The sequence below is a fragment of the Macrobrachium nipponense genome, chromosome 6 (assembly GCF_015104395.2).
Source record: "Macrobrachium nipponense isolate FS-2020 chromosome 6, ASM1510439v2, whole genome shotgun sequence".
Lineage (NCBI taxonomy): Eukaryota > Metazoa > Arthropoda > Malacostraca > Decapoda > Palaemonidae > Macrobrachium > Macrobrachium nipponense.
Window position 1 is genome coordinate 78,180,165 of NC_061108.1, and position 16,111 is coordinate 78,196,275.

Here is a 16,111-nt window from a genome sequence, read left to right on the forward strand (position 1 = left end):
TGGTTCCACTTCTTGTCATCCTGATACCGAACTCATGACCCAAATTGAACACGTCTGCATCCAGAGTTTAAGCTTAGCGTCTACTATGTCGATGCCGAAATCTATTTACTACTACTACTACTACGACTGCCTTTCGACACTTAACGACCATTGTAACCACAACTTGCCACCTCTGGTCGTTCGTGCTTTTCCAGGACGCTCTCCGCAGCCTCCTCCCCCCGAACCTCCGCCACAATAGTATTTTTGCTATTATGCAGTAAGTGCAGGAACATGTTGGTTGAGGGGGGAACATTTTCATTTTGAATAGACTGATGTGGCATAAAGGAAAGATCTTTATAACCTCGCCTTCAACCCTAATGGATCACTACACCGTGATCTCACTACATGCTCTCTCTCTCTCTCTCTCTCTCTCATCTTCCCCCTCCGCCCCTTCCCCATCTCTTTCACCCTCCTAGGCCGGGGATCTTATTAATAGGGGGTGATACTTGTGAGGGGAGAGGGTAATGATGGTACCGGGGACCTCCTCCTTCTCCTCCTCCCCTTCATCCTCCTCCTCCTCCTCCTCCCCCCCACACACCCCCTTACTGTTTCCTAACCATCAACCTCTGCTCCTCCATTCCTTAATTTCCTCTTCATCTTTAGACTACATAATTTCTTGTCTTATCTTTTAATTATTAATTAATGTTTTTGCTTCTTCTCAATTCTACTCTTTTCCCACCAACTTTTGCCCTTTTTGCCGTCATTTCACTTCAGTCATCTTTATCTTTCAGATGGTGATGACCGTTATCTATTAATTTATAGCTGTGCTATTTTTTAAATGATAAGTATACGTAATTACTATGGAAATTTTCAGCCGACACTCCCCTCCCATCTCTCACCTTTTTTTTTAAAGATTGATTAAACCTGGACGAGTTAAGATTGAATCTTCTAAACGCAAAGTTGGCCTCACTTTACTTGTTTTGACGTAGCTGGTGATATGGGGCCGTTTATTAAATGGGTAGTAATACTGCCTTCCGTAGAGTTTGGAATGATCCCTTGAATTTTGTATCTAGAAGACTGAAAGCCAAATTAATGGTCCTTCGCCACTAACAGTATTAAATGCAAATATTTTCTTATTCTTAATTTCTGAATCCCAAAGCAGTGGCATCATGTAGGTGTATGTCTGGCCCTGACCACTTCCTCTCGGCTGTAGGTCATTTTTGTACATTATTGTATGTGTCGGAGGAACCCTGTGTCAGGATTAATAGTTCATAGTGATGAACTGCATAGTAATAATGATGATATATTTTTCCTTATATTCCATTTATATTGAACATGGTGGCATTATCTTGCCTTTTATTGTCAGATTTCTATTTTAACCATTCTCAACTAAATGATTAAATTTATACGTGTTTTACTGTGAGATAGATATTAAGTTGTCGCAATTTTATATTCAGATATTCTACGAATTTTATATGGAGACAGACCTTAGTCTTTTGCTAGTTTTCTGTGATCTGTAATCGTTTCCTTTTTATTTGATATGCAGAATTTTAGTACATTCAATAAATGATATGATTTTCTGACTTCATGAGTTATGTGCATGAGAGAGAGGAGAGAGAAAGAGAGAAAGGAAGAGAGAGAGAGAGAGAAGACGAGAGAGAGAGAGAGAGATAGAGAGAGAGAGAGAGAGAGAGAGGGAGCGCATATTTCAGCTCACATGGCGTCCCGTGATTTTACCAGTAGTCAAAATACAAGGGTTCTCTTCCTAATACGGACGCACATGAGATTTGCATTACGGCGCAAGCACGGAGACAATATTTGTTGTTCAAAATTTTCTAATATATATTTACATAATATTGATACTTGCATAATATATATATATATATATATATATATATATATATATATATATATATATATGTATGTATATATATATATATACGTACGGGAGACTGGGAGAGAGAGATACTTAAAATTAGGGGAACACGTCCTGTATACATGCGGATGTACCACAGAGAAAAATAACATCCCTTATGAATGCGGGCTGGTTCCATCTTAAGTTTTTTAAAGCCATCTTCAAGAGAATGGTTAACCTAGTGGTAGAGTTGCACATTATATGCCCTAGCCTAGTCCCTAGGGTGACAGTACAGAGGCTGCAAAAATGTCAATACATGATAGGAAGACGTGGGACATGTGCTGGCTCACTCAGGGAAAACATTGTTTCTCCATGGAGGTGGATTGACACCCATGCACACCTTCCTTAAAACTAATCCACATTACACGTTTCTATTGAAATAACGGCCGATGTTCATGTTCTCACATAAGCTTTCCTTTATAATGCTGGATTCACTTGTATTTCATTCTAACGTATTTAATTAGCACTATCTTGATGGCATCATTGTTTTACTGACCGACAATGACACTTTGCATTTCTTATGAAATGTTTATGCTGTTCAACTCTCTTTTCAAATGATTTTCTAGTTTGACCAATGTAAAAATTGTCACTTAACTTATGAGATTTGATATCAACTTCCTTCATTATGGTGGGGAGAGATCTTTGTAAAAGCTTGTTTCATTATAGTATTGTTCTCAAATGCTACATTAACTGTAAAGTTTTGAAGGAAATTCGTAGATTCAAAGAAATTTTAAAATGACGTATTTGCGAACGTGACACTGAAATTTGAACAAGAGATTTCATTCTTTTCGTAAATAAAAAAAAAATTATAACGCATATGAATTTGAGGATATTTAATGGAAATAATTTGAACTCATTACGAACAGATATCAAGATGAGTTCATACCAGTCCACATAAGCGTGATTTACATAAGTTATCCCGAGTACGCATCCGTGTATATCTATGGCATTTTATATCAACACCAAGTCTACAGTGGCTGAAGTTTTATTGAAAATGCAGATTGAAATTATTACTCCTCAAAGTCCTGATGTCTCCTGTGTGCGCTAGTTCGAATCCACGAGTGGACGAAATTATTATCAACAATTAAAATAAATTCCCCTTCTGTTAACATATATGTATTAATTCCGTGGTAGAGTGAATCGAATATTAAAGGACATTTGTAGCAACGTGATATATATACATACATACATATATATATATATATATATATATATATATATATATATATATATATATATATACATATATATATATATATATATATATAATATATATGTATGTATATATATGTATGTATGTATGTAGTATGACTGTATGTATGTATGTATGTATGATGTATATATATATATATATATATATATATATATATATATATATATATATATATATTATATGCTGTGTATATAAACGTATATTACGTCGTTTACCTTGTAGAGGATGTGGCTTCAGAGGGTGTTAACCTTCGGGTTCTTACTTTCTTTTTTTAATTAAAATCTTCAGCCGAAAAGCCATATGGACATAGTCAACAGGCTGTAAACCCAAGAGAGCTTCAAAGTGGCAAACTTTAGGAGAGGTGTGTTTATGCGACTTCCCTCACAGCTCAGGCCATCATAGACACCAAATCTGACTGGCAATTGGCTCAGTCGTTCAACATGAAGCTGTTTCCTCTAACGGAAGGAACAAGAAGGAGGAAAAGACAGTCGCTTCCGCAGTTGAGGATGAATCTTGAATACTGGCGAAAAACTGTTATTCGGACTGCTTCACTCACCTACACTCCCGTTAGGAAGGAGTGCTGACAGTGCACCTCAGGTGACTGATGCAATGTAGGCATTAATAAAGGGTATTGGCATCAACACTCTCGGCCCTTTGCTGCGTCCGCCGTTTAGTTTATTACTTTGCTTCCATAACCACTTTCTCTCCGTAGCCTTTTAACCGTCACTCCGTAGGCAACTGTGGGGTTTTCTCAAAGTTCCACCTTTAGATCATTGTATTTCACCGCCTTTATTTTGCGGATATCTTGATCTCGCTGTCCAACGACTCCAACTCTCGCTTTTCGCTGTCTTAAGCCCTGAAATGGCAAAAGCGCCCAAGTGCCAAGTGCTTGGCTTGACAGACTCAGTTTCATAAAACCATGACTCATATATTACACAAAAGCCTCATCAAGATTGATTCGGAGCCCTTACTGTGCCATTTTTCTTTCTCTTGCACGCGCTTATGCGCACACTGGATAAGACTTGTCCTGTCAAGCACTGTTGAGGTCTTCCTTTCCTACCCCACAATCCCCCCCCCCAATACTTCCAGTTTAAACTTATTTCATTATGGACGTCCAGTCTTTCTGCATGGCCAAACCACCCAAATATAATCTTATTCATCCTTTCACCTGCGCTAATATTTTGACGACTCCTGCGTACATCTGCGTTTCTCAGATTTTCTTCTAACGCCACATACATTACGCAAACAGTTAATTTCAGAGACTTCCATTTGTATTCAACAATCACACTTCAACAACAAAACTTGGTTTAGTACAGAGAAAGCTAAACGCAGTAAAGGTTAGTAAGGTCCGTGGTTAGGGTCTCGAGTATTGCTGTCAGTCAACCCATCTGTGGGGGGCTGTATATATGTATATATATATATATATATATATTATATATATATATATATATATATAATATATATATATAATCATATACATATATATTATCTTATCTATCTATTCCTATCTAATATATATATAAAAAGGGTAAAATTATAATAGGTATGTGTATATAATATATATATATAATACTATATAATATAATATATATAAATCTATAATTATATATATATAGATATCTATGTATATATATATATATATATATTAATATAATATATGTATATATAAATATTTGTGTGTGTGTGTGTGTGATTTTATCATCCTTCTTCTCATGCCTCCCTTCCTAACTCTGAACTTCATCTTTAGTCACTCCATTACTTAGTAGGGCCGGAAGCTTCGGGTAAGGAGCTTCCTGTGTAATTCTTCGGTGAAATGAGGAGTCATTTATTAGGGTGCAGTTGGAGAGAGAGAGAGAGGAGAAGAGAGAGAGAGAGAGACGATGAGGAGAGGAGATGAAGAGAATCGATGGAAAGAAGGATGAGGAGAGAGAGAGAGAGAGAGGCCAGGAACGAATATATTTGATTTCGAATGTAAAGAACAAGCTTCTTTCAATGTACGGGTGGATAGAGACTGACTCCAATGGTAAGAATAGGGCCTGTCTTTAGAGGTCTCTATTGTAAAGAACAAATTTTATTATCCTCGGAAACGCTGAAAGCACCAAACTCTTGGTCTATATGGTTTATTAGCTTCACTGTTGTTGATTCTGATAAGTATATTTATAGGCACACACATAACACACACACACACACACATATATATATATATATATATATATATATATATATATATATATTATATATATATATATATATATATATATATATATATATATATATATATATAATATATATGTGTGTGTGTGTGTGTGGTGTGTGTGTAAATATATATATATACTATGAATTACCTCATATGTTCCAGAGGTGGCCCTTAGGCCTAAATTGTATATTCTGTTCTGTTCTATAAATGTACGTATACTGCACATGAATTTCAAGAACCTAGCTTAGAACCTTAGCATCAGCTGCCGGCAAGGCTATTTAATAAAGCTTAGGTTTTAAAAGGCAAACTAGCATTTTTTTTATAGAACTTTTGACGGCAGAGTAATTCTTTAAGCTAGCAGCACATCAGTGACTTTTTTCACATGGACAGTACAATCCGCATCATTTTCTTAGGTTTCAAGAAATTAAATTGAGAGTAACTGGAACCGAGATCTGACGAAAAAAAAGTGGTAGCGGCTCATGAATATCATGACACAGCAGAAATGTGGCTGTGAAACTTTGTTAGTGGGAAAAGATGGTTTAGAATTATATTTGTATAAATTTATTTACAAATGATGTTATTCCGGTGTAGCGTATCCCATATGAATAACAGAGTAGACACATGATATATATATAGATATATATATATATATATATATATATATTACTATATTATATATAAATTTAGATATAAAATATAGTATATAATTATATATATATATATATAATATATATATATATACGTATATATATACATTATATATTTGTATATATATATATATATATATATATATAATATATATATATATATATATATATAGGTTTGTGTGTGTGTGTGTGCACATACAAAGAAGAACGTAATGACGAGAAAGGAATGGCTGCATAAATATAAGTTCATAATGTGACGTAAGTTAAAATGAAGATAAAGTCAGGGTGCAGAAACTATTTTGTGGATATAGATGCGTAGGATGAAAGTAGTACATAACTAGGAATTAACTGGAGGATTACAAGGAAAGTTTAGTGAAAAAAGAATAATGAGATTGCTTGAGATGCCGTCATGGCAAGAAAGAAAGTTGTTTACAGGTATACGAGAATCTTGGTGACTTTGAGAAAAAGAAAGCGAGGAAAGAAGCAAGGCCAAGAAAACAAAAACACGGTCGCACTGAGAATATGTCCTTTGGGAAGAAGTTGAAGAAGTTGTCGTGGAGGGAATTCAGTACAGAGAGCCAGGCTATTGGGTCGGCTCTCAGAATGAACAGGGAAGAGAGGTACTGTATGAAGAGAAAGCACTCGTGTGTCGATGGAGTGTGTGTATTGAAAGCTGACGAGTGTAGAGAATAGAAGAGCCAGTCAGAAAATGGTGCGAGAATGAACGGTTAGTGTAACTTCTATGTTCCTAGTGGAAATGATTGTAAGCATAAGTCATTTCTCATAAAATTGTTTCCTAAGCGCCTGACTTACACAGACTTCCTCTTCAATGCCAACACTTCTTTTCCCTAATACTCTCTTTCCCTTCTCTACCTTACTTTTTTTTTGTGGGGGGGGGGCTGGTGAATCCTACTCATTACCTTCCCTGTTTTACTGAAAGATCTTATGTAACTGCAAGTCTGTTCTCGTTAGATAAGGAGTTGAAACACTTTATAGCAAATTAATAACTTTGTATGAGATACAACGGCGGACTGGTCTATTCCTGTCTGGTAAGACAGTATACTTATTTAGGAAATTACAATAGCGTTGATCAGATGAATATGTAATGACATGAATCTGTCTTTTGTTATGCAGAAATGCTTATAAACGCAATGTTTGGAGAACCTTGAAGTTTTCACATCTTCATCCAGTAAGACTGGAAAGTAGCGTGTAAAGATGCCAGGGAAAAAATGCACATGAAGTGGCCCTCTAGATACGGCTTCTCTAGCTATGAGTGGGATTAGCTTTTTCCACCACGGATGACCGACAACGTTATTTGCTTTGCCGCATGTCAGCGCAAGTTAAAATAGAAGCATTTATAAGGCTATAGAATTTATTTTGAAAACTAGTTTTTGTACATTTTTTTCGAGACCCCATAAAACTCGCTTTGCAGATGAAGCGAAACCTGTGTCTCTAGCTATACCCTCTGAAGTAAAACAAGCACAGTCTCTCCACTAAATTATAGAAGCCTTGAAAAATTCAAAATTGATGAGTGCAGAAATTTATACTTCGTACAGTGTGTTATTAAAGGCTTAAAGTATCATGATTCCATTCAGAACATTCATCCCAAAAATGAGAAAATCCTATCTGTTATGGCTACGATAAATGAATGAATACCCGTGTGATTTTTAGCAGCAAAATTATTGTTTTTCATGACAATCTTACTGTAATTCAGATAAAATATTAGATTTGGCCGTAAATATTGGACGATGAAGACTGAAAAAGAAAGACTATCTGAAAAGAAATAAGTTATGGAAATGCAGCGAAAAATCAGAGGAACATGAATGAAAATGAGAAAAACAGAAAAAAACCAGTAAATGGACCTGGAAAATAACAGTGGTGCTTACTTCCAGTATTCTTGCGCTGGCGTCGTTGTCTCGTTGGGTTCCAGATCGTCGTGAATGGCCGACATGAGTGAATTGTTACCGTAGGATTCATTGGCGTAGGTTTGGATGGGTCCTTTGTTGCTTCCGATCTGTCAGATACCGAAAAGAAATTCATCCATTTCAGTGGGACTTTGAAGCATAAGCAGTCAGATTAGTAAGATTATTCACACAACAAGTAATGTTTACTTTGGTGTTTTATGTTCTTTACATTATATATATACATACTATATATATATATATATATATATATTATATATATATATATATATATATATATATATATATATATATATATAGTGTGTGTGTGTCATCGGATTTGGATTAGCTAGTAAATAGGAGAATCACTAATTGCTGGTGTGAGAGTGCTTCGATGGTGTATACTAAATCCATGGTTATAGATGGAGTCTGAGTATCCACTGTGTTTTACGGAGGTTTTCTTGTAATAAACTGTTAAATTATCTTTTTATCTCGCTAAAAATGAAAATAAGATACATATATGTAAATGTATATCTATCTATACAAACACATGCCAGCGCCATTAACTCTCAATCTCTCCTAGTGCAACTGAAGATCATTCTTTGTGATACACAATCCATTTTCCATACATAATACGAAATATCAAAACAACTATGGAGTGACCCTCCATGAATTTCGTATTCTGATTCTGGTATCTTTAATTAAACTGTATTCTATATACGTGTCGAGGCATTTGTCGTAGTATGCACTTGGAAAGGAAAGAAAAAGTTATAAATATGCAACATTTGGGAGGTATTGCAGAAATGTCCTTAACTGTCATATTTGGGAAATATAAGTGGTTTTGGCGCGAGTCCGTTTAAAACAGTCCGTTTAAAACAGTCCGTTTAAAACAGTCCATACTTTGACATATGACGTGGTTGAAATATTAATGATCAAGGCATAGAAGTAACTGATGATCTCGTTCTAATGACTGGAATCCCGTAAATTTTGGAGCACAATTTGCACTGAACCATTCGTTAAAAATCCCACCTGTCAGTCTAGGAAGTTCATGGACTTGAATATCTTTGAAAACGAATGAGTCTGGAATCAGTCTGCTAGATTTAAGAGCCAAATTTGAAATTAGAAGGAGTGGCTGTTTTTACAGAAATGTTTGGTCAGCAGACAAGGACGGTGAAAAGATGCACGGTTCATGACCATACAAGAGTGTTCATGTAATTAGTAAAGTCAAGAAGAAAGTTTTATTTTTTATTTTTTTTAAGTATGATGCTCTGATACAACCAAAGCTCCGCTGTTGTGATGAACGCTGATGCAGTATTTTCAGTGGCATAGTGTTGAGTTGTTATTTGTCACTTTCAGCAATGATTTTTTGAACTTATTCTTCTTTATTGTATGGAAAGAGAAGAGGAAGGGAAGAACTGTAAAATGTTGGTTAATTAGGTGGCAGAAACCGAAAAATGTCGTCATCAGAAAAGGAATTCGGAAACACGTCAGACGGGGTGAATGGTACAAAATAAAAGTCGACGGTGTCATGATGATTTGTGCATCTGGCATTTCCATGAGACTGTGGAAGGTTATGTCAAAATGGTTTCACCTTCTATTAAGCAAGATAATAAGTATTACAATCATTCGTTAACTTAGCCGAAGGTGGACAAACTTGTCCATACATTCAGCAATCTCGCAGAAGCTCCCTGTATATCAACATAAATCATCATGTGCCATCGATCCCCTTATGTATGTTGTACCATTTACCCCAATCTGACAAAGGAAAATACCGAGGTGTTTGCTCTGTGATATTTTTTTCTCATACAAATAGAAAGATTTGTGTGATAAAAAGCCTTCGAGTCAAACGCAAACTGCATGATATCCCAATTAAGATTTGAATGAAAATGACCCTTTTTCAACATTATTTTACGTATAGGTTACAAAAATCTCTCCCTTTAATTAAGACTTGATGAGATTTTAGGGACATATTGCAGTTTGTATATTTCTTCTAAAATACATATGTGTGCGCGCGCGTGCGTGTGGTAGGAGAGAGAGAGAGAGAGAGAGAGAGAGAGAGATCTTAATTATGTCCAAATAAGGTTTTGCCTTAGACAAGAGGCAATCTTTGGGGCTTTGTGAAGGGAACGGATATGAGACGAATATTCCCGATCTTCGTTGTTTGGGAAAACAGACAACTTCGACACCACGAACGATTTTTTTTTTTTTTTTTTCATAAAGTTGAGTTGGCCTAAGTTTTAGAACCTTGAAGTTTTTGGAATATAGATTGGAATCATCAGCTTGAGAGAGAGAGTCGGTTATGTCTGCATACACCATAGCAGTGGGTGATCTCCCACGCCCCACCTCGAAAGCCCTCGTTGCCGGTAGCAATTTCGATTCTCAGAAAGTGCCGCTGTTACGACATCGTCGAAACAAGATTCTGGTGACTCCCGGTGAGCACATCAGTCCTTTGATCTTTAGAAATAATATACCTTGAAGAAAGTCTATCACTAAGATTCCTTTCGGGGTCTCTTTTATTCCCTACTTCCCGTATCTGTTTCTTCTGATTCCAATTTATTAGCCCTGGAAGGTTCAAAGTCTTATTCGATATTTTCTTCCTCTGTTTTGAGTTTTCTGTTATAGAAAACTATTGACATGGCTGTTTTGTCAGTCCATCCGCACTTTTCCTGTCCGCCCATGAAACTTTCAGCCAAGGTCCGGTGGTGGCCAGACGCACGAGCAGGTCTAAAGGGGTGGCAGACGCACGATCAGGTCTAACTTTTAACCTTAAATAGAATAAAAACTACTATGGCTAGAGGGCTGCAATTTGGTATGTTTGATGATTTGGGGGTAGAGTGTCAACATACCAATTTGCACCCCTTTAGCCATAGTAGTTTTTATTCTATTTAAGGTTAAAGTTAGACCTGATCGTGCGCCTGGCACCACTATAGAGGCCACCACCGGGCCTTGGCTGAAAGTTTCATGGGCGTGGCTCAGAATTTCATACAGCTTTATACATTAGAAAACTCGATTGCGCCGAAGAAACTAAGAGCATTTTTTGCTTGTTTTAATGTTGTTCTTATCTAATATCGATCTTGCTTGAATCTGTTTCACTCTTTATTGCAGTATTATTACAAAAGGTTTTGGTTTTCTGATATTAGTTATAAAACTAAAAACTATTGTAATATACAGTAATAATACTGCTATAAGGAATGAAACCGATTCAAGCAAGTTACATACTATATAAGAACAATGTTAAAACAAGCAAAAAATGCGCCTTAGTTTCTTCGGCGTAATCGAGTTTTCTGTATTTGCTAACCCCATCTGAAAGTATGTACACCAAAGGACATCTCGGTCCTTTAAAGGGGCACCGAGATGTCCTTTGGTGTACATACACTTTCAGATGGGGTTAGCAAATACATCTGACCAAGTGTTGCCCGAAAATAGTTAAGGCTTTTTATTGCTCGGGTCTAGTAGCAGTAGTAGCAGTAATAGTAGTAGCAGCAGCAGCAGTAGTAGTAGTAGTAGTAGTAGTAGTAGCAGTAGCAGTAGCAGTAGCAGTAGTAGTAGTAGCAGCAGCAGCAGTAGTAGCAGTAGCAATAGTAGTAGTAGTAGTAGCAGCAGCAGCAGTAGTATGGTAGTAGTAGTAGTACCACCTCCAACATGGCCCAACAGAAAGTATGTAGTATACCCGAGAGAAAATGTGGAGAGTGAAGAGGATGAGTGGTGTATATACTTTTCTTCGCGAGTAGGTTTAGATATTCATCTGTAACAGTTATTGCTGAGTAAGCAGTATGTACAGGCAAGAGAGCGGCTTGCTTTTCAAAAACGATATTCTCAGAAATAAGTGCGTCATATTTACACGAAGGAGTAATAGTCGAAGTTTTGGAAGGAACGAAAGATGGAAGGGGAAATCTGAGAAGTCAACTTGAAGGCTGGAGGTTGAAGGTGGCGGAGTGACTGCTATGGGGCACAGATGGTATCATGCAGTCCTTTTTAGGTGATCGCGAATGAAAGCTTGAGGGAATAGTGAATGATTCTGAAATGGAAACTGTGCCAGTTATCGAAATAAGGAAGACTGAGTGATGTTTGGTATAGGGACGGTGGAAGAATGAGGATAAAAGTGAATTCCAGAGCATGTGGGCCAACGAAGGCAATATCATACCTTTGGGGTGGGGGGTTGCGGTAGAAAAGTCTCTGTTGCAGTGATGGTTGGAATGTGAGGGATTCTGGATGGAAAATTGGTAATTGATTGTAGATTGAAAGAAAGGAAAACAGATGAAATGAACTGTTTGAATAGGATATAATGCACAAGAAGGACTGGAAAAGCCAAAAATTCCGAGGTGTCACTAAGATGTAGCAATAGGGTATGCTAATGATAAGATTCATCAACATGATTTGGGATGATTTTGTCACGTAGAGAGAATGGGAGACATAGGAGTTCAATTTGATAAAATCTAGGCTGCCAAGCCAAGCATTATGCCACATTCAGCCATTCAGCACCGAAGACAGTGAAAACAGGGCGTTGTATTGGTTGGACAGCGAAATGAAAATAAGGAAGCGGGAACGGACATACAGGAAAAGGCTAGGAAGTGGCTGCAGCGAGGGTTGGAAAGGAGACCTCAAACTTCTTTCAGTAATGCCGTGCACCCACCACGGCAGGTGCACTGACAGAGCTAGGCCGCCCCCCACCCCCCTCCTATGGGGCGGGGAGACATACGGGGAAAGGGTGCATCATATTGAAATCTTGAGCGGAATAAGGAAAGGGAAGTTTAGAAAGTTTCTGGTTGATGCCGCGTTGTTTCAAAGAATTTCAACGCAATATCCGTAATGGCGCCGAAATGCTGCTAGTACGGCTTTTGAGGTTTTGTTTTTGACTGTAATAAGCAGACGGGAAATGAATGTTGAATTGATACGTATTATTGAAACTTATTCCATTGAGCACTGTGCACAATAGCAATGCAATTAAAGCGTCTGGCCTCGAACTTTAAACCTCATATTTTTGTTTAATGTTGAACAATTTGGAAATTGAAATAATTATTAACCGAGGGCAATTTTTCTGCGGTTTTTCATACAATAAGTAGCCAATTTGAATAAAAAAAAAAAAAAATTTCCGTTTTAAACGGAGCTAATTTTCATTTGAAGTGATCCGGATGCCTAATGGTGTGGAGCGAAGGTGTATAAGCTGAAGGTAAATATATAAGTAGTTTGTTGCCTTTATAGTTTTATAACCGGTCTCTGTTGTGTTTTTTGGGGATCTAGCTAGAGTTAACGAAGAGCGTACTTTTAAATTTTGCTTAAGTCAGATTTTATATTTAAATATTAACTCACGTATGGTAAGAATCGTGCTATTAAAATACCGTTTTGAGGAAAAATCCCTATATTCACATTGATTTTGGAGTATTTAAACTTAATTTCATAACAGAAATATGAACTACCGGCAAATGAAGATAAAAGCACAAAGAATAACCATTTCCAGAGTGGCTTTTAAAGAGATGTCTTCTGACAGTGAGCACTAACCTCTCTGCAGTTGGGTGTGTTCCAAGGGTTGTTACAAGTGAACCATGGTAATTCTGAGGTGAAAGATGCGAAGAAGAATCGTAGACTCCAGGCCAAGATGACGTTGTAGAAGAAATCGACGTAGAAGGCGATGCAGACAACCTGGAACCCCACTCCTGGAAAAATAATACAATTATCATTAATGAGAGATAGAAATATTTTTTTGACATGAAGACTTTATAGTTTCACTTAGTAACTGTATTCCAAAGAACTGAATAATACCTACTCGTACCACTCATAAATAATGCACCCACAAATGAAAAGTCTTCAGATTCAAGTTGATATTTTTCTTTGAACGTCTTTGGTGGTGACTGGAAAATGATTATTTTACAATTCAATTGTTTCTCATTGAAAACTAAATCAAACGTGAATCTGAAATGCGTTTGTAAAGCAAACCTATGACACGAAGTTTTTTACATCTTAATCTTTTTGGTATAGAAGATATTGCCATAGATTTGAATGTAGATCCAACTTAAGGACCCCAGTGACCCTCAAGAAAAGATTGATTCACAGATTTTGTTAAGAAGAAACTTTATGGATCTGAAACAAGCAGTTGAAGGTATAATCAGGTAGCAGCAAAGGCAACAATCTGGCAATATTCTTGACCTTGTATTCACAGATGCTACAGGGATTGTTTGCCGATGAGCCCATCTGGTTAAGAAGGCGATGGATCAGGTTGTTCCTGGTGTTCGCTTTTCAAGAAACGTATACCTGAAATCCCAGGCCAGATGGAATGGTAGTCACCGTTATGTTACTGAGTTCAGATAGAGCGATATTTATAAGCTAAGTATATCTTAGTTTTACCAGACCACTGAGATGATTAACAGCTCACCTAGGGCTGGCCCGAAGGCTTAGATATTTTTACGTGGCTAGGAAACAATTGGTTGCCTAGCAACGGGACCTACAGCTTATTGTGGGATCCGAACCACATTACATCGAGAAATGAATTTCTATCACCAGAAATAAATTCCTCTGGTTCCGCGTTCGCCGCGCTCAGAATCGAACCTCGGACCACCGGATTGGTAGCCGAGCACGAAGTCCATTCGGCCAACGAGGAACTGAGCGATATTTATAGAAATTCGAATATTGTTGAATGCTTTTCGACATAAGGATAGGTCATGGTTTATGCTACGGGAAGCTTGCCTACCATGACAAACAAGATTTAATTTATGGAAGAATAATCGATTGGACTTTTTTGGCTAATTTCATGGGTCTTAGAAGTCAAGCTCAGATTGTGTAAGAGAGAGCTTTTAAATGAAGGTGTGAATGAGATCTTGCTCTCCAGTGGTAATGACCAGAAGTGTGGTCTACTTCTAAGTCATCGATCATTGGAGTTGATTCTAGCTTGTCTAGCCTGTCCTTTTACAAGCTGACGGAAGGTAGAAGTCTTTTTATGAGGTAGAAGGTAGAAGGTTTTTATGAGGAAACAATGTTGTGAGTCCTTGTTGTTGCCTTAGACATACTTCCTAGAGTCTATGTGGTGTCCAGTGGCCTTCAGATCCAGAGAAATCAAAACTTTGCTTTGGTGGTTTGACAGTTATAGTAGCATAGATCCTAGCAGCATCTTCCATTTTTTTTTTTCTTTTAAAGAATGCTGTTTTTATTGCTCCCAAGATTGTTACTATTTTCAGAAAGTTAGTTGGCTTGCAAGTTGTCTTTTTGCTTGGAGGTAGAGCAACATGCTGCATTACCTAAAGGACTAAGTCCATTCCCATGCCGCTCAGAATATAGGCCTATTTCAATTTCCCCTCTTTTATCTAAGAGTTGCGAGGAGCTACTGATTTACCAGATTTGTAGGCTCGTTGAAGATAACCTGTCTTGCGCAGTTCTTCAGGTAAGGGTGCGGAGGCATGTAGTATGGTTGGTTTATGTGTTAGTTCAAGCTATTAGCCAGAATAGTAGCTTTAGTAATATCATTTCAGGTGTTCGTCAAGTTAATGTATTGGGACCTTTTATATTTATTATGTACACTAGTGACTTAAGGCCAGGTATGGCGAACAAATTGATTGCATAAGCCGATGATGCTCCTCCTCTAGCTCATGTTCCTTCTTTGTGCCTCAAAGCTGTGGTCGCAGAGTTTATAAATAGAGATCTGGCATGTACGAGTACTCATGAGTGAAGTAGGCTTGGGTCATGAAGGCAACCCTTCTAAAACTCGAAGTATGACAGTATTCAGAACACTTTTGCTTTTTCATCTTGTTACATTTATATGGTACTATTATAAGTGTCTATGACACTTTTACGATTGTAAATGTAACTTTTGACGAGAAAACTATTCATGATATCCCTTCCTCTGTTTCTGAAAAAAATCTGTATTTTGCTGGAATGTTTTCGAATGTTTTATGGTGAAGCTATCATGTCGTAGAGTTTTATTTTTTTCTTCTGCCTTGCTCGCAGTACTGTTCTCCAGCGTGGTCTTCGGGTGCTGACTCTCATCTTACATACACTGTTACATGAAATGTACTAATAATAAACATCATATTATACACCCTTCTTTTCCTGACTTAGCTGGGTTTGCTCGCAATTCTAGGCAGGCTACTGCTGCAAGAAGTATCTAATTTTCTAGTGTAATGTTTAACAATACTATGTTTGTTAAGAGTTTCATTTTGGTTACAATTAAAATGTGTAATGGTTTGCCTACCTAGGGCAGTTGTGGATTCTTCTGACCTCCAAATGTTTGAGCGATGAACAAATTTAATTCCTGCTTTCTGCTAAAGTTAC

General features: G+C 37.2%; 1 protein-coding gene across 1 annotated transcript in view; it reads right to left on the minus strand.

Moving 5' to 3' along the window:
- Positions 1-16,111, minus strand: part of LOC135216434 (sodium-dependent dopamine transporter-like) — a 259,994-nt gene that overhangs the window by 55,061 nt on the left and 188,822 nt on the right. Inside the window, exons 4-5 of the mRNA XM_064251797.1 lie at positions 13,352-13,506; positions 7,838-7,965 (exon numbers count right to left, since the gene is read on the minus strand). Coding sequence (XP_064107867.1) covers positions 7,838-7,965; positions 13,352-13,506 — 283 coding nt within the window. The remainder of the gene's footprint in view (positions 1-7,837; positions 7,966-13,351; positions 13,507-16,111) is intronic.